This window comes from Numenius arquata, chromosome 1 (assembly GCF_964106895.1).
Source record: "Numenius arquata chromosome 1, bNumArq3.hap1.1, whole genome shotgun sequence".
Lineage (NCBI taxonomy): Eukaryota > Metazoa > Chordata > Aves > Charadriiformes > Scolopacidae > Numenius > Numenius arquata.
This window is the reverse complement of record NC_133576.1, coordinates 115,552,377-115,578,799: the sequence shown is the minus strand read 5'-3', so window position 1 is coordinate 115,578,799 and position 26,423 is coordinate 115,552,377. Positions and strand designations below refer to the sequence as shown.

The window sequence follows — 26,423 nt, the reverse complement described above, 5'->3', positions numbered from 1 at the left end:
AAGTGACTCAAGGAAGCTGAGAGAATAGCCTTGCAAAGATCCTTGTCCTTCCTGTTGTTGTACTTTTGTGCTGTGTCTTGTTTTCCATTTCTACAGATCTTTATTTTATACAGTTAAGTTCTAAATGTTGTTTCATCTGAAAGCCTTTTTCGTTGGAAGCACCAGAAGAACTTAAACTGATTCTTGCAAAATAAATTTAATTGGGAAGGAAAAAAAAAACACCACAAAACCCCACTTCAAATCTGAAATAATAGGAAACGGACAGATGGAGAACTGCAGAAGGTCTTTGTGCAGAGGGATAGTTGCTGGAAGGAGGAATGGAAAATGACAACTCTTGTAACTGTGAGAGAAGACAGAAGAGGAGTTTAAGGTCAAACAAATCATTATAGGCTGTGGTCATAGAGGAAGACTGTGCACCAGTTGCAGAGTTGCAGACTAGAAAAATTCGTATTTTCTGCTAGAGATGTTTGGCTCAGCAAAACAGAAAGAAAAATGCATTTCAGTGCGTGTTCTCATGTGTTAGCAGTGGGAGTTTTGTTTATAATTCAAAGAGCTTCAAGGCTTTCATGTTTCCTAGAATGTAGTAGAGAAGGTTATTTGGTACTTGAATGTACTATTCTAATTTTCTCTGTTGTATGTCAAACAATTAATAAAAAACAAATCCTAGCAGCCAGTCATAACAGCATTGCAATACTGACCTGTAAAACAATTAATGCTACGATATTCAAAATGAAGTTGTTCACTACAGGGAATCAGGTAGTGAAGTAAAATATGATTGATTTATTTTTTAAATTACAGTTTCCCTTTATTTTTTTTTGGCTTCAGTAGCTGTATATGAATATTTCATTGTATAGTTTGTATGACTAAACTTCATTAACATTCCCCCTTTCTGGTGCAGAGCTATGATAAATGTTTTCTTGGCTCTTCGGAGACTGCTGATGCTAATAGAGTGTTCTGTGGCCAGCTTGGAGCAGTGTATGTATTCACTGAAGCACTCAACCCAGCACAGATTTTTGCAATACATCAGTTAGGACCTGGATATAAGGTAATACTGGATCTAAAAAACCATAAAGCTGGAAAAAGAAAATAATTGTTACATATTGCTGGAAGATATGTATGCATGTAGATATTCCTCTTAAGATCATGTAGAGCTATGTGATTTGTTTTCAGCAAAAGAAGAATATTTCTTCAAGTATCCTAACTAACCTTAATTTCCGCCAGCTTTTTGAAAGATGCAAGTTTTTCCATTAAAGCGTCGCTGAAACATGTTTGTATGTAAAATTTATGACTTTGGGTCAAAATCAGATTAGAGCAAATTTGTATTTGGTGTACTGAATACCAGGGGAATGAATAACTTCTCTACTGTTTGTGTTTAAAACCTGAGTTATGACAGATTAACATTCGACAAGGCATAATAAACAAATTCTGTTCAAATGCACAGTTTCAAACAGTTCTGCTGAAGTAAAGTTGAGCTTTTTACTCATGCTTTTTACTCATGCTTTTCCAGTGATGTTTACGGGATGGTTTGGACAAATGTTGCATGCGTAAACTTGGATGTCTAGTATGAACAATCATTTGTCTTGGAATGGCTGTGTATAGTATTATTTCATGAAAAATAACACAGATACCTTGCAGAAGTCTTCAGAAAGTGCCTAGTGGAGAAGGCTTGAAAATGAATCTAACTCCAGCTGAACACCGTTGAACTTCTGTCATTTATTCCCAAATGTTCTTTTTCTGGTTTGTGAAATTTGCAGTATCATCTGAAGTAGGCGTTCAGTTTTTTAATATATATCATGTACTCTGAAAATAAAAACTTTAAAAAATAAAAAGTAAAATTCAGCATTTAGATTCTAATAATATTAATTTGATGTGCTGAAAATGATTGCTCTAAATTATTTGATGACAGCTAACACCCTAATGGCAGTGACAGTTGAAAATATCTTTTATGGTATGTACGTAGTGTGAATAGCCAAATACATGTCAAGGTAACTTGGAGAAGAGGAATTATATTGCATATGGTTGATGGTTAAAACCTGCTTCGAAACTAAAAATACTCGGTCAGTCAAGAGACATGTATCACCTGTGCAAACAAGGAGTACTTTATTCCAAACTTAATACTGTATTTTGTTTAAACAAATATTTCTGCAAATGTTTTTTGATCATACAAAAAGGAGTAATGTAACCTTATACTTCTTAATAATAAATGTAGTAAATCTTTATGAATTTATTAAGTTCCTGGATTTGCATAGCATAATGAATTCCCGTATTAAATAGGAATAGCGCGTTCATTTGTTTCAAGAGGTGAAAATTATTATGTAATATTTTGTAAGTGTTGAAGGGGTTCATAAGCCATACACACTTTCATGCTTGTCATTGTTTAGGCTGGGCTGGCCACTAAGCAAACGACAGATGCTCCCTTTACGACGTTTCCAGTAGTTACTACACTAACTTTGTTGCATGCGGTGTTACCTTGCTTGATTCATAGGTTTCCCTTAAACTACATTTCTTCACACCTGTAGCTTCTTACTGATTTTTGTAAAATGTGACTTAGATGACATTTAATACTTCAGGGATATTTTTCTTCGGTATATCAAGTTTTTAGGTTTAAGTCCTGTTCCCAGCACAGTTAATGCTGCCTTCCTCTCTGAAGTAGTTTCCTTCCTTGTCTAAGAAGCTGAAAGTATATTTTACTAATAGCAGTTAAAAAAAGCAGGTTCCTAGAGCAGGACCCTAGAAATAACACATTTTCTTTCCTCAACTTCCTTATCTAAAATAAAAATAAAAACCAGAACCTTTTTTTTTCCCTACCTTTTTCCAACCTGGGATCTACCCACAACCTAAAAAAGGAACCGTGTTCTGTAATTGAGATCTCAGGGCACTACTATGGCTTTCGCTCAAAGCTTGCCTCTCTCCTGTCTCAGTTTATTTCTGTAAATTCTTTCAGATTCTTTGTGGCTGCAAAGGTCCTTCAGTTCAGAACACTTCAGTACGGTATTTCATAGTCCAAGGTAGCCTCAATTTTGACACATAGCTCGAATTGCTGGACAGTAGAGATCACATTCGTGCTCTTACCTGACTTGCTGATGCAAACTGGCCTTTCAGAAACTTTTCTTAAGTAGTTCACTATGAATCCTGTTCATTCTAATTGTTGGTGCTGTTAAACAACTGGGAGAATCAACTGTTCAGCTTTTGCAAAAGAGCAACTATTCTAGATGCATTGTGAACTCCGGTTATGCCAAAGCTTTTCCCTCAAAGAGGGGTTATTAAAAATACTTGAGAATTTTTTGAGAATATCTTCATACAGATATTTTTTTCACTCCTATGACTGTCTGTGTTAGTTCTTTGATTTACAATTCTTACTTTGTAGCATTACTGTGTACTTACTGTGGAAGAATTCTTTCTTCCACTGTATCCCAGGATTCTGATTCTTTAGGGAAAGCAACCATCCCTTATTTAGTGCTCTACCTGCTTTGTTCATGAGAGACTATGATTTTGCATCTCGCTGTCCTCACAACCATTCATAATGTCCCTAGTCTACAATGACTGCCATTAAGACCTCTGGAATACAGAGAAATCTGCATGTTCTACCAACATACCAGAGCTCGGGACAGTGCAGTAAGCATCTATCTGTGAATATATGTAGTATGTAATGTTGCAAATAGCACCAAAGCCACAAAGTTCAGGAAAAGGCAGATCTTGGTCTACAAAGAATAGTGTATCTGTTGCACTTTGACCCACCCCTGTTCTGTGAAACAGGTAGAAGCAATGGATTTTAGGAATAACTAATCAATTTGTTAAAATAAGCTTGCTTTATTATTTATATAATTTTATATATAATTTTTATATTATTTGTTGTACATTGCATAATTACATGAATTACATAACATTACATGCTTATTACAGAGCTGTACCGTAGAAACAGTTCATAATACTTACATGCGGTATTGCTCAACATGTCCTTTGTGATGCATTTAGTTGTAATGTGCACACCTTAATATAAAAAATTATTTATTAAGCAAACAGTTTACTTTGAAATACTAATTTTTCAGTTGTAGCATAAGGCCTATTTTTTTAAACAAAAAAATGTTGCATTGTTTGTGTGAGTAGCAATATTGAAAAAATGCCACACTTGGTAACTATTGCATAGAAATGACATGTAATCAAAGGTTTAAAAGGGGAAGAGAGGAAAATCTACTGGCAGTAGAACTATGCAATTTGCCTCTTCCCCATTAAGTCTTCTCAAATTCATCCACAAAGTATCTTGAAATTTATAATTTTATTTAGTAGAAACATAGTAGGATTCAATATTTGCATTCCCAGGTTTTATCTGTAATAAAGCATGCTCACTTTGAGTCTTGCAGTTGCTGAACAGGACTTTTGCCTACAATGTTGATACTTTCAGTTGCCAAAGTTTGCTGAAAGAAAAAGGAAATGAGAGCAGCATCTTTGCTCTCACCGTGCTTTTTCTGCCACCCATCATTGTTCCCAGGCAGCAAAGAAGAGAGAGAAGCGTGTCTCAGCTGGGATCCCAAGGAGGGGCTGATAAACACAGACTAGAGGGGTGAGGAAGGTAAAGTGGGAGGAAGAGATGCATCTGATAGCAGTGTTTGGTGCTGTTTATAAAGGGATGTTTCAACAAAGCCCTTTCCTAATAGCCCTGTCAAGTCTGTGCCACTGCTCTTAACCCTCCCATATGTATTTCAAAACGAGTTATCAGATTGTTCCATATGTTGCTGCATCTGAATTTGCTCTTGATCAGTGCTGCAGCATCAATCTTTTTGTCGTGTGTGAAGGTTGGAGTAAAAATGCATTAATGCATGCATATACAAACACATACAAAATACTCTTGAAAACTCAAATTTGCTTAACTCAATTATATAGTATAAGATAATATTTTATGTATGGTCTCTGAACCTACACTGAGGTAAATGGTAAATCAAAAAGCAGCACTCTTGCTGCTAAAGGAAAGGGAAAGCTGCTGGTGTTTAATGAGTGGTGCTGATCAAGCACAGCTCCTTTTACTGGAGAAGACATGGCTGGAGTAATTCTCAGCTCTCTGTTCCCTCTCCTATTCCTATAGGAGCAACAACTATCCTTCTTTATGGATCCTGTATATATTTTTACCATATATAGAATATTTTAAATCTAAGGCTCTTTTTTGCCATCTTTATGCCCTCACACTGGTTGTACTAGATCTCAAAGTTGCATTCCTTCAGTGACCAGTAACTAACCATGCTTGACAGCCTCTGCTATCCTCCTGTGGTTGTATTTTCCCAATTCCCCAGTACAGTATAGGTGTAGTTATGTCTTTTCTCTTTTTGTAGATCAATGATAGTAATAAAGGAGTATCATATTTTTTCCTTTCTTTCCATTCTGTTATAGTAATCTTTTGGGTAGGAGACTAACATTTCCAACTTAGGATCACTTTTGTCAGGCTTTGATGGCAGAAAGTCCCTTTAATTCTTGTTTTTCTCAAAAAAAAAGTGAGACAGTATTGTATCGAATCATAACTTATTTGTGCTTAACTTTCAAGCAATGGTCTCTGATAAATTCTTGAGGCATAGTAAACACTGAAAACTAGGAAGTAGAATAATGCCAAAATTTGTTTATAAAACAGTTTAACTTGTACAGTTTAGAAAGTTGCAAAATTTCATGGTAATGAATACAAATTTTATGTTGAAAAAACTTTGACATATTTAAAAGAAAAATATATTTTTATATATATATTTATTTATATTTAAGTATATTTAAAGTTATGAAAAACTATATAGAGGTAAAACATTCTGAGCTTTGGGATCTGACAAAACTTAGAGGCATGAAAATTTTTCTGTGTTTTAGGAAGTGTTTTAGTATGGTAAACCATCAAAAAATAGTACATGCAGAATGCAGATAACTTTTGAAATCAATGAAATCGCTAAATTATTTGTGTCTCTGCAGAAAGTGCACAGAGATTTATCTGTATAGTTAAAAATGGCCTCTGGGGAGAAATACATCATCACCTTCCTCAGGACAACTCTGTAATCTGTAGCAGTCATTTCCTGATAAGTGAGATGTAGCCAACCATATCAGCAAAGAGCCAACTCTCAAGCTCTAAACGTAATACTCATTCTTTAGGTTTTTCTACTTCAGTAAGTACTGTGGCACAGTAGGAACACGTTTTTAGATTAAAATGTTTGGTGTTGAGGGCTGTGTGTGTATTTTGGGGTTTTTACTTCAGGCTTGTCATAGTCTGTTCCTTTGGGCTGAATGACTACTGCCAGTTGGAGGACATTTCGGTTTCAGCCAGAAGTAAGTCTCTATTGTTCTGAACAGCTTTGCAGTATGAACAGAGCAGTAAGTGGAGATCACTGTGAGTTTCCCTACAAAGTGGGCTCCTAACCCAAGTGTAAATCACAGAATAACAGAATGGCTCAGGTCGTTGGAAGGGACTTCTGGAGGTCATCTGGTCCAAGCCTTTGCTTAGGCATCTAGAGCCAGTTGCCCATTACCACCTTTTGAGTATCCACCTTTTGTCCAGACAGCTTTTGAATATCACTTATGGTGGAGACACTACCACCTTGCTGGGCAACCTGTGTTAATGCTCAGTCACCCTCACAGTGAAAAAGTGTTTCCTGATGTCCAAAGGGAACCTCCTGTGTTTCAGCTTGTCCCCATTGCCTCTGGGCCTGTGACTGGGCACCACTTAGAAGAGCCTGACTCCATCTTCTTTGCACCTTGCCTTCGTTATACACATTGCTCCCTCCTGAGGCTTTTTTTTTGCAGGCTGAACAGTCCCAGCTCTCTCAGCCTTTCTCCATAGGAGAGATCCTCCAGTTGCTTTGTGATTTTAGTGGCTTTTCATTGGACTCTCTCCATTAAGTTCATGGCTCTCTTGTACTGCGGAGCTCAGAACTCCAGGTTTGGCCTCACCAGTGCTGAGCAGAGGGGAAGGATCACCTCCTTTGGCCTGCTGGCAACACTGCTCCTGATGCAGCCAAAGATAGCATTATCCTTCTTTGCCAAATGTAGATTTAACCACTGGCTTTCCATACACTTTTGTCCTTCCTACTTATATTCTCTGTTATGGTACCTGCATCTCATAGATTTTTCAGCCTGGCATTGCGGCCTGCCTCCCGCCTGACATCACCAAGCATGGGACAGGGCTGACTGACAGATCCGCTCCAAGGGCTCTCCAGAAGCTGCAGTTGAGTGCTCCGTCTATTCAGTCTACATCAATCTTACAACCCACATACAAATGGATGCTTGTCAGAAGACCTTATAATGTCATGTGTCAGTCACTAGAGCAGATGCACATTCCCAGCATTTGGCTGTAAGCAAAAGAATTTTGTCAGGGTTTCCAGCCGCCTCGAGAGCTCTGCAAAAGCTGGATGTGTTTTAGGGTTTACATAATTGGTAGGAACCTATAATTTGGCTGGAAAGAGCAGCTGATAGCTTGTAAGTTGCCTATTTTAAGTCTTCTAGCCTGGATGACCAAAACCCTAGTGACAGTACTTTCAATAGTTTCATGATATATGATTTCTTACTGTGCAGGAGGAGGGAGGGAAAGATTTGGTAGGACCGGCAAAAATATTCATAATTAACCTCAGCAATAAATTATTTTAAACTGAGTAAAGAAGAAAAAGAAAAGAGTAAAAAGAAATATAACCTGGTTTATATATTGCATTTATTAAGTGGTGGTCATTTCTAATAAATTCGCTTTACCTTGTGTTAGTACAACACTGTGTGTTACTACTAGTTCTCTTTCTGCCACTGTCAAATGATTGTTACATGCAAAAGTAGTTATGTGCCAAGTAAATCTGACAACGCTTTGCAGAGAGGCAGAAATCTATCTTCTTGTGCTTGATTGATTTGTCAGTGTTGCCAGAAAACCTAGTCTTACATCAGATATGAATCATGGTATGTTTAACACAGTTTTTCAGTCTTCCTTTGTAAAAGCTTTGAGTTTGAGAATCATTAATTTGAAAAATAACATTTATAATTTTATTTGAAAATTTTTTTCGTGCAAGTAGTTTGTTTATATATACTTCTGACTGTTAACGAAGCATGGTTTTTTAATGTTTAAAAATAACTATGCCTTTAATCAAAATGGTATAGGACTGAGTTTATATGAACTAAAATACAAGGCATTTAATTTGTTCGTTATTTTTAATGTGTTGTATGCTCGTTTTCTTTATTCTAACGTATTTATAACTGTTTAATGTGACAGCCATGACATCTCTTCCAGATAGTTACTTCTGAAACTTGTTAACGCTGATGCTGAAAGGAGAGAGAAATAATATTGCATGAAATACCAAATATTATATTGACATGTTGATGTGAAGTTGAGTAAATAAATTAAAAAAGTCTCATTGTTCAGTTGCATTAAGCTACTAGAAAATGAAAACAAAGTGTAGCAGTTTCTATCTCCCTCTCATGTCCAGTGTATTTTATGCACATTTGGTGGCAAGGATTTTTGTCTAAAATATTTACTTTGTAAACTTGTTTTCTTTTTTTTTTTTCAGAGCACATTCAAATTTAAATCTGAGAGTGACATTCATCTTGCTGAGCACCATAAACAAGTGCTATATGATGGGAAACTTGCAAGCAGCATTGCTTTTACTTACAATGCGAAGGCTACTGATGCTCAGCTATGCCTTGAATCCTCACCAAAGGAAAATCCTTCAATTTTTGTACACTCCCCTCATGCTCTTATGCTTCAGGTTTGTGCTACTAAATTGATCTTCTGTGATTACTGTTAGCTCAACATCATTTGGATAATAGGAAGATGTGTGTACTAGTGTACAAAGAGATTGTTATTTTGTACTATTTACCTATCATCTGAACTGTTATTTCTTTGCTCATGTTCTAGAACAAAAAAAGTTATTATTTCTTCACTAAGAAGTATATATTTCAGACCATAAGGCACAGTTTCTCACAATATTGAAGTTCTGTTTAATGTTTGCCATTAAGCATAGTGATTATAATTGAGAGTTAAGTAATTAGAAGATATTAAAACAAGTCTGATTTAGTTTGCCATCAATTTATGAACACTTTGACACTGAATATGTTTGTAACTGTTTTTTAAAATTGAGATTAACTGAGTCTTTTCCTTTTATTTATTTATTTTATTAATTCAGGATGTGAAAGCTATTGTTACCCACTCCATTCACAGCGCAATTCATTCCATTGGAGGGATTCAAGTTCTTTTTCCTCTCTTTGCCCAGTTGGACAATCGACAGCTGCATGACAGTCAGGTGGAAACAACAGTTTGGTAAGCTTCCTTCAAGCAAGATAAAAACTAAATTAAGCTGAGAATATTTCTGTTTCTGTTGTGAGAATGTTTGATTTGTTTTCTCTTGTAAATGGTGTGACTTACATTTTACCCTTGTTTCTTTGAAAATAATGCTATTTTTAAAAAAGTAGTTTACTTAGTAGTAGAGATCTGTAAATTGGGTTAATCTGATGAGATTCCAGATGGAACTGACATAAAAATGATCAGATTAAATAATGAATTCAAATCACTCTAGAGTCTTTAAGGATAGTTTTGTAGCAGTTTTTGCAACTTCTAAAAGAAACCAATGTGCTTTCACTTGACAGTGCAATGTTGTTTACTTTCTCAAAGTCTGTGTCATCTAATAACATTCAAAATTAAGGAAAGATTTCACCTTCCGTATAAATAAATGGTCAAAAAGTCAAGTTATTTTGTGGACATATTACAACTCAGCAGTGACTGGGGACACACCAAGAGAGTTTTAAACAGGGACACATGAAGTCTCTGCCCTGATACTGTGGAAGTAACCTCTAGGTTGAAAAGCCCACACAGAAGTTAGATGAATGCTTCCATGTGTAGCCTACAAAGGGCTGCTTAGGAGTCTGTCCCCACGCTGACTTGTTCAAAGGTACCTCAGCTGTAGTCATTTTTACAAAGAAGGTCTCTTGCCACTTGCTTGTCTCAGGGCAGGCTCCGATTCTAGTGGCAACACAAGGTGTCTAAACTTGTCAGAACAGAGTGTGTGACCTAAACCTTTGGGGGGTAACAAAACTGAAAAGGTAATGCTGAAGAACTGGTACAGTGTTTTACTGTAGGTTGGTCTGTAACCAAAACCAGCTACAAAACGGTGTTTAGGGACAGCATAAACTGACTCTTGTATTTGAATAAATTTATAAGCAGGTGCATAATTCAGAGTACGTGGCTTATTTTCCTGCTTAGAATACTCTGTTATTATTATGGTATTTCCTATTGTATTAGATAGTTCAGTAAGAAATTAGTTAACTGAAAAATAATTAAACAATACTAAAGTTGCTGACAATTTTGAAAAGTTCAACAGAAAGTGATACATTGGTATAATTTCTCATGAAAGATCACTTGTCTTAATCTACTTTAAGAAATTAATCAATTTGTTGAAGTTCTGTCAGTCATCTGTTCTCCCCTTTGGTTACTCAAATATATGCAGCTAAGATGGCTGCTGGTTTTTATTTGTTTCTGTAGTGTCAAAGTTAATGTATTTCATGAGAATATTTTAGTACAATGTGAGAAGTAATAGGACAGTCTTAAAAAGAATGAATTCTACTTCCAAGCAATATAATGGTGCAAATTATTTCATTCAGTGTTGAAGACAGAAAAGCTGATTGTGTATTGGCTCATGTGGGATATTTAACTTTTTTGTAGTTTGTTTTCCAGTATGCAATTTGCATTGAAGTATGAAGTAACAATGCTTGGTTTGAAATAAATTTGGGAAAAAAAAATCCCTGTATGTTTTTATTTACTGGCACAGCAGTAGGCGAAATGCTTTATTCCAATTTAAGGAAGATTATGTGTGTATGTGCCCATACATATGAATAGAATATATGTTAAATTCATTAATGAGCTGAGTCTGTAAAAAATGTTATATCAGTAAGTAGGTCTGTTTGAAAATGGAGAGCTAATATAATGTAAGTTTTATGAGTTAAGACAGAGACTAATTCTTCCCAAGTGTGTGGTCTTCCCAGTGAGTGAGAACTTTCAGAAAGTTCAACTTAAAATGTACAGAATATTTCTGGAGTTAGTTGCACTTTAAGTAGGTAAAAAAAATTGTTTTTGAATAAATCAATGCATTTCTTCTATAATTAGATTATATTCTAAAAAGAGCTCTGTAATTCATTGTGCTGTATGATTGTACAAATGCATAATACAAGAAGATGTGACCCAAACTCAAGAACGTATTCAAAAGGCTTTTAATCAAATGGCTGCTTGATGAGATGTAACTTAAATGTGTTACCATGGTTTTGGTGTCTGGGCATTATTTTCTTATAATTATTTTAATAAGATGTAGATATTGAGAAAAATAATAGTTTAAGTGAACAAGAAAGTAGGCAAATAAAGGAATAAAATATTTCTGGGGGCAAAGAAAGGAGATAAACATGAAAAACGGGGCTATGTTTAAGATTCATTTGTGGAGTGGAGTAAGGGAAGTATACTTACTGAATCCTTTCCTTCTTTCCCCTTGTTTTTTAGACTGTTCTCTCTTTATTTGTTCCTTTCCAAAATACAGTTGTTGAACTGTGTCTGATACTTGTTTATACTCTTCTTACCTATGAAAATGTATCTGCAACAGCAAAATACAAGTGGGTTCCAGCACTTCTTTCTGAAAAGTAGTTGGCATTCAGCTATTACAATCTATGTTTTTTTATAAGCAGGTAATCTTTCTGCCTCTTTGCCAAAAAAGTAGGGTCCAGATGATGCTTGATAACAGTAGACCATTGTGTTTGTAAAGGCTTACTATGGCTGTGGAATTTATTTCTTTCTGATGGCTAACTTGAGGGGGACTCGCAAGTTGTCCCTTGAACAGCTGTGCTGCCTTGTCTTAGTGTGTTCCTGGGAGCTGGGAAGTATAAATAGCTTGATACCCCCACTGTAAGTGTCCTAGGTTTCCAGACTACTTGTCAGAATCCTCCTCACCTCCTTCTCTCTTGTACATATCAAAATCTGTTTAAGTTCAAATTTCTCTAATTATTTGTTTAATTTTTTTTTAATATTAGAAGGGGTTTGTTAACAGGACTACAAGGGAACACCTTGCTTTTGTAATCATCTTGAGCCACTTATAATTTTAATCTTTTCTAAATTAATGGATTCACTGTAAATGACATTTTAAATTCTAAAGCAGGACAATATGAATATAGCAACTTTGTGGTTTAATGGTACTCTTTGTAAATGTTCTTTATTCCTGTAATGTGTATATCCCTGTGTGCCTTATTACATCTTCCATGAGGCCAAGTATTGAACAAACCCACAATTCTACCTTTGAAGTTCTGTATAGATTCTTATGCGCTCATACACTGAAATTAAAAGAAAGGAAACTAAGGTATGTATTAAGTATGTTTTCTTAGATTAAGTGATGCACCTGCTATTCAGGAGAGTGGTCCCTCAACTTGAATGCCAAGACTGCTACTCTTCATCCTGGTTTTCAGTACTCTGGTTAGAATAGAAAATTTTGCAGTTCAGGTCAATAAGGTGTTTATGTAATAAAAAGAAATAGAGAGTGCTTTTTCTGTTATGAAACTGTTGTTGTTACCTTAGATTATACTATATGGGTAATATGATAGGAGGGACTTGTTTTCTTCACTTGTGGTCTCTCGTGTGTGGTTTTGAATTCATTTGGGTCTGCTGAGCGCTGACAAACCAGATTGATTCTGACAAGGTATTGGGTGTGCAGCCTTTGGCACTGACCCAGTTCCATCACAGAATAAATAACAAGTGTTAATTCAGATAAGATTGTTGCCTTGGACTGTACCATATTGGGAAAATACTTAAAAGTGGAAAGAGCTGTAGCTGTTTGCTGTTTGAAGTAATTCCAAGAATTCTTTTATACACTTATTCTAGAAGTTACTAATTGGATTTGCGAGATTGCATACACTATACAATAAAAATTAAAAATGCTTTTACTATTTATCATACTAAATAAATGCAGTGCCTAGGCCCACATTAACTTTCTTAAGTTACCCACCTAAAATTTGTAGCAAAGTAAACAAAGGCATCTTTTCAGTCAGTTTTATTACTGACATTATTTTCACACTTTAGTATAGGTTCCAGAGTATATTGCCCATCTGTTGTAAGTCAATGAAATGGAAACATTGGTGAGGGGAGCAACAGTAATATTTCAACTCCTTCATCTTTTCCTGTAAATGTTTTCTGTTTTTTGCTTTGATCAATTAGTATCTTGTACTCAATTTTTATAGTACTTTTTTATATTCAGATGATGACTTCTAGAGTTCTTGTCTATAACTAGTAGTGTTGCTATATCTACTTTTTCATAGATTAATAGTTTGTTAGGAAATCAGCAGTTTTCCTATCAGTTTCCACGGATAGGAAATAGAACAGCTTGATAGGAAATACAGTTTGATATTTTGATTTTTATATTAGCTTAATATGAAAAATCTGTGAGTTTCCAATAATTCTTAATAATGTCATTAGTTTAATTGAATTTATCTATAAGATCATGGTAGAAAATAAAATGAACACCAAGTAGTATCCTTCCTACCTACCTAACCTGTCCTCTCCTACTGTCTTTCAATAATTTTCTTGTTTGCCATAGCTGGCCCAGGTATTTAAACTTGACAGCAAGTTTAAAAGTCATGCTTTCCAAGGTCATTGCATTTACCTGTGTTGCTCTGATGGAGAGCCAAGGTCCCAGGCCATTGCTGCCTCCACTCTACAATTTAGAGTTTGCAGAGTTGGGTGCTGATAACCCTGTCCCACGAATTTCGAAGGGAAGAAGGCTGAATATCACACCTGAAATTTCACATCTCTAGTATAACCTAGTTGCGCTCAGATGAAATAACTTGTACTGGAATCTTCCCAAACTGTGACAACAGGAACATGACTTGCCAGATCAGACTGCCTGGACAATAGTTTATAGTGAAAATACAGTCACTGAATCACATGGTGGAAATCCTTTGTAAACTCCCAAACTGTGGTACCTCTTCCAGAAGATCCAGGAACTATTAAGGATGGCTAATTTATGAGTGGATTCTGTATCCCAAGATGTTACGCCTGTATACGAGAGATGTGTAATGACTTGCCTCTCTGGTTCTCCCACATGACACCTATTCATCTGACTCGTGTTTAGTGACAACAGTTTGGATGAAACTTATTTAGTAGTCTTCTGTTATTGACCTCATCATACGTTATGAGAACATGAAGTGGAAAAGGGAAGAGAAAGAAGTAGTTTCTCCTTTCTTTCCAACAAGCTTACAGAAAGAAAAAAGCGTAGTTAAACTGGAAGCTAAGGAAGCACTTCAGAGAGAGCCGACATAACTGTAGAACACAGGAACTTCCTTTCCATCCCCACTGTCTGTCCCAGACCTTCTGCTCTGAGTTTGTCTTATCTCCAGCCTGGTTAGGGGAACCCTTCTCGGCTGTGAGGCACAAAGGCTTTAGTGGCCATGACTGCATGAATATGAATGGTTGAATATGAGTAATTAGTAATGTGGCAGCAGTGCAATTGAGTACGTTAAAACACGCACAAGTGTTTGATTTCATACTTTAGCAGTGAATATACCTTGATGAAAATCCCTTTTTGTATTCCCAACCTGTATTATAAGTGCAGTCAAAGCAGTTTCTGAAATCCATTGTTACGCTTTGTGCTTTGATTTCCTTCCTGAAGGAATGAAGTAAAGAAGTGGGGATCGTCTCACATTTTCTGTGAATCAAAATATATTGCTTATATAATGCTAATGCTTCTCCCCGAGGAAGAGTCCATACTATGAAACATTTAGTAAATATTCTGATGAAGTAACAAATTACTTAATGAATAAACCAGCCTCATTCAAAACTGTTTTCTAACAGTGACATGTAATGGGCAACCAGCAGATGAAGATTATGTAGTAATAATTACTATTAATATATAATAATATGTAATAATAATTAGTATTTATTTTAATACAGCCAGTATTGCATTTTGAACTGAAGTTAAGTGGCAAGTGCCTTAGGATTTTTTTTTGTTTAAAAATGAAACATTCGTTGTTGGTGTGTGATTCTCCTTAATACCACTTTATCTGTTTATGCTAAGATTAGTTTTCTAAAATTATCGTATAAACAGTCTGTGATGGATTTAATTATACCAGCCTTTTGTCCTGCTTTGGAGAAGCTGGGAATACAAATAGAATTAGTTTATAAAGGATCCTTCCCAAAGATAATCAGACAGAACAAATACCTGCATCATTCTCTTTTATGTAGCTTCTTCAAGTTAAATCGTCTGTCATTAATCAACATATTTAGATCTCTATATCTACATGCCTACTTTAATTAAAGATGCGTTTTATAGAGCACAATCCAGATAGCTTTGTAATATACAATCCAAGATGAAACTTAAAATAATTAAGGTTAATTTTTCAGAGAAAATTATCATGGGAAAGAGTAGACTAAATAAATCGATCTATGTAGTGATTAAAAAAAAAAAAAAACACCAAACCAAACCAAGAAAAATTTCACTTTTATTCTAATGGTGCAAATCTCTGACTTCTAGGGTTTTCTTTATTCCTCCAAAGCCTTTGTCATCTGAGTTTATTTGAATAAATGACTGGTGTTCCTAATAGGATGCTTCATTTGTAAGTGAAGTCACAGAAACTCATTTCATAAGAAAAGTTTATCTAAACTGTCCTATGTTTGAGCTCCACAAAACAGTAATAATTGTTTGCTTAGTGGGAACTACCAGTTAATTTAGCATTTGAAAAGTGGAACTCGCTCTTGTTCAATGGTTGTCATAGAATAAAGACTTTGTAACCCTGGGATTTCCAGTGTGAGCTTCTTTTATGTGTAATGTGAAAAGTTCTTTAAAATTCCCATAAATATAAATGGGCAGTGAATATGAAATATTTATGTGTATAATTATACTTATTTTTAATGAAGAAGGAAGTGTCATATTTTGGAATTTTGAAGACTTATTTACAGAAGCAGTTTTGTGAATATCTGTAGTACATTTTTTATATAAGGAGTAACATTGCATGACTGTTAACTGAAGATTGTGACGTTGAAACATCATAATGTTGAAACGTAATGATGAACTACGGAAACATAATAGTTACATTTTATTTATATATCTGGATGAATGAAATAAGCTAGGTGATATTTGTAGTGCACGTCAAATATAACGTGTCTGAATTATAAAGGTAGGGACTTCACAAATACAATAAATATGTATAGACATGAAAGCACCCTTAAGAACATCTTCCAATCAGACAGCGTATGCTGTGAACACCAATTCTGTGCTCCGGTTTTATTTATCAAAAAAATATTTATTTCTTTTAAGTCTTCACAAAGGATATGTATGTTTGAGGGGAATATCAGGAAAGGGTGTAACAATGTAATTAATCTTCAGGTTTTTATGTAACAGTATATCCAGAGACTTACTGTCTCTACAGTACACTAATTATAGAATAAGCAATATCATAACCATTATAAATAGACCACCTTCATGTTTTGGTCTCAGCCTTTTTTTTTCTACTTAGTAATGGAAGACTGCTGGAAAAATTTTGTTCTGAAATTAATTATATTTTCAGTAGAAATCATAATTCTGTCTGATTTAGTGTTGGTTGACATATATACTTCCATTGTGTGTGTGTATCTTAGCTGCACTGCAGACAAAATGATCTGTTCTAGGCAGGGCGTGGTATAGAGGAGATGTAGGAATGGGCTGAAGTATCCTTTATATTTGCCTTTGTACCTAGGGGAGTTGAAAATAGGCAAGAATGGAGAGAAATTTTGTATGGCAGTGCACAGAATTTTGCAAGTTTAATGTGAGCCCTGCAGCAATCCGATGCATTTTAGTTACTGGTAAGTTTGTTAAATTCTGTTTGAAAATTTTTCATTTTAGAAGACAGTCTTCTAATCAATATTATTTCCCCTGTGTCAACAGCAACCTTTTTAAAAGCATAATTTTGGCAACCTGGTTCTGCTGATAAAAATTTTTATGTTTAAAATCTTCAGGTTTAATTTTTTTTCAGCTGCCAAGATGACTACATAAATTTACTATCCTTATAAATACATTAAAAGTTCTAGATACAATCCCCTAAATTAGGCAGTCAGTTCTCCAGAAGACTAATTTCTTAGAATGCAATATTGAGGAGAAAAGATCCATTACATCAGTATGGATTTAAATATATATATATATTAAAAAAAAAAAAAAAAGTATGTATATATATACATATACACACTTAAATGCTTGAGGTCAGTCTGAACGTGTGGAAAAAGAGTTTTGAAGAAGCTGTGAAAGCTTATCTAAGAATTGTTAACCGTTGGGTCTTTTTAGGCAGATTGAACACTCCCTAGCATAAAGTATGTAAGATAGGTAACATAACATTTAAAAACGGTGGGGTTTGCAACAGCTGTTATTTAGTGCAGTTTCATTCTCTCCTTCCTCCTCCAGAAAAGGAGTTTCACCTGAAATGAGTGTAAGCAAGATTTCTGGAAAAATATCAGACTAAGCATGTAATCTGTTTTCTGCCTGTCTCTGATCGTTATCTTCAGGTAGCAATAGCTTCAGTAATGTATATGCAGTGAAAGTTTAAAAACACTTCCATTTTGATTTTACAGTTCTTCAATCAGTTAAAATATTACAGATCTTTTAATTACTTCATTTCCTGCATAATGACATGGACAAACTGTTAGTTACATTTAATTATGGTGCTAATTTTCATCAATACTGTGGTCCTGTACAGTATTCACCTCAAACTTCATTGTTCCTCTGTGCGACTGCCAGGTAGTTCTCCATAACTGCTGCTTTTTCTGGTACTTGGAATTTTTTTATGTGCTCAAAGGTGTAAAGTGTAATGATGCGTTCACGTGTGCTATCCCAAGGTTTGAATTACTATATACTACAGTCAACTCTACTATTTATGATGGCAATATTGGATAATGCAGAAGGATTAGAAGCTAGAGTTACTACTTGCAGACCTGAGCTGACTCTGCAGACCTGGCTTGTGGTGTCTTTATATGCCTGGTTCTATAGATGCTAAAAGACATTTCAGACTTAAGGAAAAGCATAGCTCGTTCACAAAAGTATTAGCTGAATTAATACATTTTCCTGGAACTAGAAACCTTGGCATCGCTTTGCTGACAGCTAAGGTAGCTCTTTGCAGAGCTGATGTGGGCAGGCAGCATTAATCAGTTCAGCCATGCACTGCATAAAGGTGGTTAATATCTAAAAAGTGATATTTGGGCACTATCTGCATCTGAATTAATAAACTCTGTTGATTCAGTCTTTCTTGCACAAAACCAGCTTGTATGTTTCTGTGTCTGCGGCATGGTTAAATATTAACTGGCCACTGATTATTTCTGAGTTATGGTGTGATTTATGTGTACTTAAAAAGAAGAAAAGAGAGAAAAATTGTTATTGTTAGGGTGTCAGTGTGTCTTATAACTTGTATTTGGAGTCCTATCAGAATTTCTATCAATTGCATAGAGATTGTATTAATATGAGATGAGAATAACTCCAGCCCATGAGTTTCCATCTAAGTTCATAGAATGGACAAGTAAACTGCAATACAAAGAAAAGGGCTTTTGATAAGTCACTTATAGAAGTGGAAGTAGAACCTTTTAAACTCAAGACTGGTGCCATGTTCATGGTACAATAATCTTCTAAATCTCTTTAATAGTATTTATTATTTTATGTAGGTCCTAATCCTGCAAAGATGTATGCTGTTTCTTAACTTAATGCATAATGGGTTGTCCTCCAAAGTCATCAGGTTACTCACAAAGGGTGATAGGAACCACCATCTATATGGAATGATCTATTCAATGCTTTTTAAAAAAAGTTTCTAAATATAAATCTTCAGCCCTTTACATGAGCTTCTTATGGATTGTCATGTAGTAAAAATGATGAATATCTTATTTTAGATGACAAATACAATACAAACTTTCAGTCGGGGTAAGAAAAAATTGATGCATATAACCTGGTTTGAAATTGATGTGACAGCTTGACAGGCTGTTTTGATAAAAGCTTTGAAGAACTGTAAATGGATATTATCTATGTTCTTTTACTGCTGACACTTTGTGGAGCATTCTGTATGTGATTTTAGACTGATTATTGTGACCATTCAACAATGAAGTGAGACAAGGCACTATTTCATGTTCACAGCATGTACTTAGCCTACACTGTGTACTTTTCGCATGGCAGCCTTGCTCACCAAATAGAATAAATCTTGTTTTCCTCAGCGAATTGATTATGTTTTGGTGCTGACATGGATTAACCAATCTCAACATATATTTCAAAGTAAAAGATTGTATTTGGAGGGCAAGTGAACCTTTAGCTGACTATATACTGTAAGTAAAGCTGCAATTTATAAAATGCAGGTCGAACATTTCCTTTAATTCACTTTTTTTTATAGCTGCAAAAGCCAGTTTTCACCCTTGCCAGTGCCCACCACCTGTGTGAAAACCTTCATGGTTGAAGATATTTGTCAGTACAACTAGGAATCGTTATACCTATTTGATTTTCAGAAAAGGAATAATGACTTTATGTATGCATTGTATATGCAGTACAATGCATTCCATCATATACCTTTTTGATATATTTGAAAAATCATTTTAAATACTTCCTTTCTGTCGTTAAGTGTGGGGGTGTTTTCTTTCTCCCTTTCCTCTGGGTTTTTCAGCAACAGATGAGTGTATTTTTGTTTCCCTCGCACCACCCAAGAGTCAACTGTGATTTTTCTCCCACCATGCATTGATCTGTCATGTTTCTTCTGTTGTTTTCATAACTTAGTTTCACTTTTGTTGCTGAGTCTGTCCCCTGAAGTCTTTTATATCTTTTCTGTTTCTAAACAGTAAACTTTTCTGAACACTTTCACCCCGCCCCTTTCCTGTGCTTTCTGAACACCACTACCTAGAGATAGAGCTGGGATGGGCTGCTGGGTGATTTCCTTGTGGCCTCTGGAAGTCTCTCTGTGCTTTCCTAACTGGATGAAAGTGATTTTCAGCCTTTATTTTGTAAGGCCTACATACTATTGTCGTGTTTCGTTTGGAGAAAGTACAAAGGATGCTCTTTTCCCTGCTGTTGTTCCTCTGTTGTTTGTGGTGGGCATCATTGCCCACATGCGTGATTGGCCATTTTATGCCTCATTTCTGTGGTAGTAGCGACTCTAGGGACTGAAAGTGTGGAATGATGATATATCTAGTGACTGCAAATTTTGCTGCCAATTTAGCAGTTACTATGGGTGGTAAAATGGTTGACACAGCCCCTACTTGCATCATTCTAGCACTGTCAGCTGGATCCCACTCATCATCTCCTGCCTCTTCCAACTGCAAAACCTTCGGCTAGAACTGCAAGTTGCAGGACTGGATAGTTAAAACTTGGGATAGTCCTGGTCAAATCAGGAGAGCTGACAAAATGGTTTTTGCACTTCTGTTTGAATATGAACTCCCGCTACTATCTTTGTAATATGTGAACAATCAGTGGAGAAATTTGTCAGAAAAAGTAAGATTTGTATTCTTTCAAAGAATGGTTCACCACTTTAAGCCTGTTTCTGTCCGCTTAATAGCTGATGAATACTGAGAATGTAATAGATTGATTTTTCTGCTTTTGTAATCTGAAAAAATACTTGTTCTTTACATGCAGTGCTACCCTATTGGCTTTCTTGGTTGAGCTTCTTAAGAGTTCAGTAGCCATGCAAGAACAAATGCTTGGTGGAAAAGGCTTTCTAGTCATTGGCTACCTCCTTGAAAAGGTACGTTTTGAGGGTTTGGGGTTTTTTTAATTTTTGTTATTATTTCTACTGTCATTGTTTTATTTTCAGTCATTTAGCTCAAAGACTTATTTGAGATAAAAATATTTTTGATTTGTAATACTTATAAATTGTCTACAGGAGTCTTTTCATCTTCCTTATTCTCTTATATGTCAATATTCAAAGAATCAGTTTTCTGGAGTTGATCCTGTTTGTCTAATTTATGCTTTTACTTTAGATCTGTTTGTGAATCACTTCAATGTGTTTTCATTTGTGTTTCTCCACTCTCTGTCCCCCAGTCCCTCATTTAGGAAAGTTCTCATGTTCCCAGTTTGTAGAAGCGTATTACAGATACATCATTTTTTTGGTTTAAATTTCTTTTTTTGTGTATGTTAATAAAAGTTAAATTAATCCTTTGTGGCTCAGTTCTGAAATAGTTGAAATAGTTGCTCTGCCTTTTGAATAAGAAAAGCTGTGAAATAATTTCATTTCTGAAAGAAACAGTTGCAAGGAACATTCCCTTTACTTGCTTGTTTTCAGACATGATCAGCAGTTATCACAAAATTGAGGTTCAGTTGAGATGCTTATCTGAGAAACGTTACCTGTCTCCTGGCCCATGTTACTGTGATTTAATAATCTGAAAACAAACTACTGTACTAAAACAGTAATACTGTTATAGTTGAATCTCATGACTGTCATTCTTGAATGGCTGCAACTGTATTTTTCATTAGCATGAGGTCAGTAGAAAAACGATTTGAGGAGCTATGAACAAAGCTTTGTGTTGTCCAATGGTGAAATTAAATAATGATAATCTCACCTTTCAAAATGTAGTGAATTTTGAAGAAGACTTATAAATATTTTTTCTCATTCTATTCCCTATGTTATTTTCAGCTAGGAAAATACATTCTTACAGTAGAAAGACTTTATCTTCACTGAAGTGATACCTAAAAGCAGATTATTTTCTATGCTTCTATTTTTTCTGTACTAAGTAGGTGTAATTTAGAATGTCAAAGAACTAGTCTAAGGTGGTTTTTTTTTCCAGTGGTAGGTTTTCTTGTGACATGACCAGAATGAATTTTACAAAGCTGTTAGCTCCAGTTCTGTAAGTTCTGTACAGGCAGGCTAGTGAGTCCTCATGGAGTCCCATTCTCTTAAATAGAGCACTATGGTTTACACACATTGAATGCATCGATTTAGAATGTTGTATCTGAAGTTTTTTTTTAAAAGTTTGTGTACTATTCTAATTAACAGCTGCTACAGTTATTAAATTCGGAGTATGTGCATATTTAAAGGATTTTGATTGATTTCTGTCACAACAATTTTTACAGCATATGCTGTTTTCTAGGGGTTTTTATGCTATATTCTCTTTAGCTGCAGTTTTTCAAAATGATGTATTTTATTTTTTCAGTATATGTATATTCAGTTGGCACACATGACATGAAAAAATTATTTTATTTCCTAGCCAGGCTCAATTTTATTATTTGTAAATTATCTGTTGTTTATTTGCATGTGATCAAATGCTTCAGAGAGGGCAGAAAGATTTTTTTTTTCCTAACTTAAACTTCAAAATAACATTTTTGTTCTTATTAGTTGCAGACTATTTATTGTGAATTGTGATGTACAAGCCAAAGGAAACTCAGCATCCAAGCTGAACTTGTATTACTCACAAATGGACTTGACTTCTAAAAATAACAAATCTGCTCATTCCCAGACTATGCTTACAGCATTAAAAGTAATTGGAACATTTTTTAGGGAAGGCAAGGGGAAAGATGTTTAGTGTTTTTTTCTTATTGGTTCCTTTGGTTAACTTAATGTATAAAGTAGTATGTCAAAGTCTGCATGCCATGTTACTGCATAGGAGCAGCTCTCTACAGTGACTTTATAGCATATGCTATGAAACTGAAGGACTCTCTTGAAATTTGAGGGAACTTTGAACCCAAATCCTTCAAATACCTATTGATGTTTAAGAAACAAAAGCAAGTCTACCAGTAACATGTGTTTACATACTGAGAAACCCAGTTTTAGTAAGACAAATTATTAAATGGAGATGACTTAAGTTCTCAAGGCATTGTGCTGTAAAATGTAGAATTCTGACTGGATTATAATAAAACAAACACCCCTCCCCCCCCCCCCCCCCCAAAAAAAAAAAAAAAAAAGAACAAACCCAAAAAAAAGAAAGAAAGAAAAAGTATTTAACCTGTTATTGATGAATATTTTTAACCCATTAAATGTAGCCACTAGAAAGACCATTAATATTATTAGAAAGTATAAGTTGCTGATATTTTTTTTCTTTCCTGTTCATATTCAATGACATAAAAACATATGAGGTTGCATGTATTTAGTAAAGACGAACCTGATGAAAATATCACTTTATATTTCTGCTGTAAGTATACTAAGGAAGAAAGTTTTTCTTTATCTTTGTTCTTTCTGATTATTTTTCCCTAGTCATCTAGAGTTCATATAACCAGAGCAGTTCTGGAACAATTTTTGTCATTTGCGAAATACTTGGATGGATTATCTCATGGCGCACCTCTACTTAAGCAATTATGTGATCACATCCTTTTTAATCCTGCTATCTGGATACATACCCCTGCAAAGGTAATTGTACACTTGAATGATATTACGACTCTCCTACAAGTATTCTTTTATACCATGGTACTTAGGATTTTAATTTTTTTTTTTATTTTAAAACATGGTAATAACAAGGTTTTGGTTTAATAAAAACTATTAAAAGTTATCTTTCATCTCTGATAATTAATTAGTTGTTTTCCTAAATAATCACAGTTGGGTAATGTGGACCAAAGTGAAAAGTGGAATGGTCCTAAAATCTGATAATATATACTTTTATTATAAAAAGTCAAAATAGAAAACTTTTATCATGACATGAATCATAGAAAATTTAGATTGAAAGGCACTTCCGGGGGTCATTCCAGGTGTCAGTCCAGTCCTTGCTCTGAGTTCTTTTATTATTTTTTAGGTTTTTTATAGCATATCCAAAGTAAATCCTAAAACCCCTAAAATTTAAGCTTATTAATATATGACTTAAATTTGTGTGGATAACTGTTTTATTCTTCAGGTGCAGCTGTCTTTGTATACCTACCTGTCAGCTGAATTCATTGGAACTGCTACAATCTATAACACTATACGCAGAGTAGGAACAGTACTGCAGTTAATGCACACACTGAAATACTACTACTGGGTGGTAAATCCCGCCGATAGCAGCGGCATTACTCCTAAAGGATTAGGTAAGTACAATGCATAAGAAAGCAAATACAAACATTTGTTGTGTAGGAACATTTATGATGTAAATGTGTGAAAGCTCCTTGGATCTGTAGACAATGAGATAGTGGCAATAATCAGTATCAGTGGTCAACAGTAGAAGGACGAGGCCAGTAATTTTGGTGTATCCTACACCTCTGATGATATTCCTTATGTTTATATGTATTCCCAGAAGATTCCAACTCTGGTCTTCAATTGCGTAGCATATACTTATGTGGGCATACTTTAGGAATGATATTAAAATCGTTGATTTTTCCTCTTCTGTAACAAAGAAAGCTTTGTGAGTTTTGAATGATTGGTGGTGTTAAGTGATCTTGAAAACAGAGTGGAAACTTCTAGTTCTTGCTGCTGAGATCTCTGAAGCTGTATTTCCCATTTAATAATATTTTTTTTCTCTACCCTTATAAAATAGAGATTGATTTAACTTCGCTTAGAGTCATGTACTTGGCTTAGCTCAGAAAGCATTGAATGACAGCAACAACAAAATACAGTAATAATACATAGAGGCTAAACACTGCATGTAACAGATGTGTTACATGCATCAAATCATTCTAATCCCATACACTCCAGCTGTAATGTCATTACATTTAGCTGACTACTTGTGTAATGCAGGGAGGATTTGGCTAAAAGTCTCTTAAAAATTAATTGCTATAGGAGAACTTATTAATTATCTTTATTCTGTAACTATTACTGTCATGCTGAGAAATTGAATAATCGGGGGATGGTTTATTGCTGTCACATACCCAAATATTTAAGAATGTGATATATATGTTATTGGATAATTCTTCATTTGTTAGTGAGCTGTATGCATAGAGTTTTTCTTCAGTATTTTTTTAAATAATTAAAAATGGAAGAGAAATTTAATATCCTAGATTAGGTATCCTAATAGGCAGTGAAATTGTAACTTGTCAAGGCTTACAGAAAGAGTTGCTGTTGGAACTGGACTTCATTTATAGTTCTGTCATACTATAATATTAGCCAAATTATATTCTTCATAAAGTCATTAAAATTTACTTTAAAAATACCTTAAAAAAGCACACTGTCTTTCTGTTCTCTGCTCATTCGGAGGAAAAGTTTGTAATATCAGATTATGAAAATTAATTGTGGTGGTTACTAAATTAGCGTGAAATTTTAGTCAGTGATAAAATATATTTTCCATTTACACTGATCCTAGATTTTCTTTGCCAAAATGGAATTAAGTTCATTTTTGGTACCTACAATGAAAGTGTCTTCATGTGAGCTCAATGTCTGCTGATTATAGAGAGTGGAATGCAAGAGTCAGTTGCCTGAATATGTGTTTCCACCATGATTTTAGTCTCTGTGGGGCTTCCCACCTGCTTTCAGAACAATGCAGGTGTCCTGTGTCAAATATGCTTGTTTTATGTAGCTATTTTAGTTACCTTATGGCATACCATATCACACTGCGAAGTATTTTTAGGAAGCTGTGTCCTACCTCTGGTTGACAGACTTGAGAACTCTTCAGTTTGAAAGGCAGTTGCTTTCTAGACTCCGTTAACTATATTGATTAGATCTCCATTGACTTCAGTGGCAAGTTAGAGGCTGGTCTCACACGGCAGCTATGCTGTAGATGTCTGAAATTAAGGTGAGCTGAATCCTACCCTGGGACTGATTTTATCCAGTTTCATACTTTCAGAGCTCTGTTCTGTTGAGGATTTCACTGTCGTGCTGCACAGGTACAGTTTTACCATCAGACATCATATCTGATCTCAGTGAGGAATTAGGATGTTAAAAAATCAGCTGATCAGTTTATAATATGTATGTTCTATTTGTGAGTGTTGAATGACCAGCTGTTGGGAGGTAAAGTTTCCAGGTGTCAACCATATTTACACCTGGACAGAGGATCTGGAAAATTGCTTAGCTAGTTTGAGACTGTAAGTTTGATAGTATTGTCTACTTCTTATTGCTGTATTTCTTTGGGGGAGTGGGAAGTGTTTTTCTTTGGGTATTTTGTTTGCCTGTTTGTGGTTTTTTTAATTAAAGAATTATTGTACTTCTGTGTCATGATAGTAGTACCTAACAGCACTTGGACAATGTATTGCGTATTCCTTCCCCCTGGCCAGGCTTGCTATTTTGTGGAAATAGTGTGACATTTCTTTCTGTAGGAGGTATGGATTGTTTTTATCTTGCCCAGATCTGCCTCTCTGTGGTTAGCTGTATTTTTTGAGTATTTGCATGTGTAATGCCAGTTGAATAGCTAAAAAAAAAAATACATAATGTAACCATCAAAATTTGAACAGAAGGCATGGGGTACACAAGGACACAAAATTAGGAATGATAAATGAATCAGTTAACTCTAAATTAGCATACATATGGCTGTTTTACTTCCCTACCTTTTCTTTCATTCTTGCCTATTTTAAGGATATAGTACGTTCTCTTCTCATTTATGTCAATTTCAGACGCTGTTTTTCTCAGGAAGGCAACCAGGTAGGTCCCAGGAAGGCAATCAG

General features: G+C 35.0%; 1 protein-coding gene across 5 annotated transcripts in view; it reads left to right on the top strand.

Moving 5' to 3' along the window:
* The window catches only part of NBEA (neurobeachin), a 512,389-nt gene that overhangs the window by 119,590 nt on the left and 366,376 nt on the right, over positions 1-26,423 (top strand). For all 5 annotated transcript variants that reach the window (XM_074151162.1, XM_074151191.1, XM_074151181.1 and 2 more), the window contains exons 8-13: positions 899-1,045; positions 8,502-8,699; positions 9,117-9,250; positions 20,571-20,679; positions 23,122-23,274; positions 23,753-23,921. In XM_074151162.1, the coding sequence (XP_074007263.1) occupies positions 899-1,045; positions 8,502-8,699; positions 9,117-9,250; positions 20,571-20,679; positions 23,122-23,274; positions 23,753-23,921 (910 nt within the window). The remainder of the gene's footprint in view (positions 1-898; positions 1,046-8,501; positions 8,700-9,116; positions 9,251-20,570; positions 20,680-23,121; positions 23,275-23,752; positions 23,922-26,423) is intronic.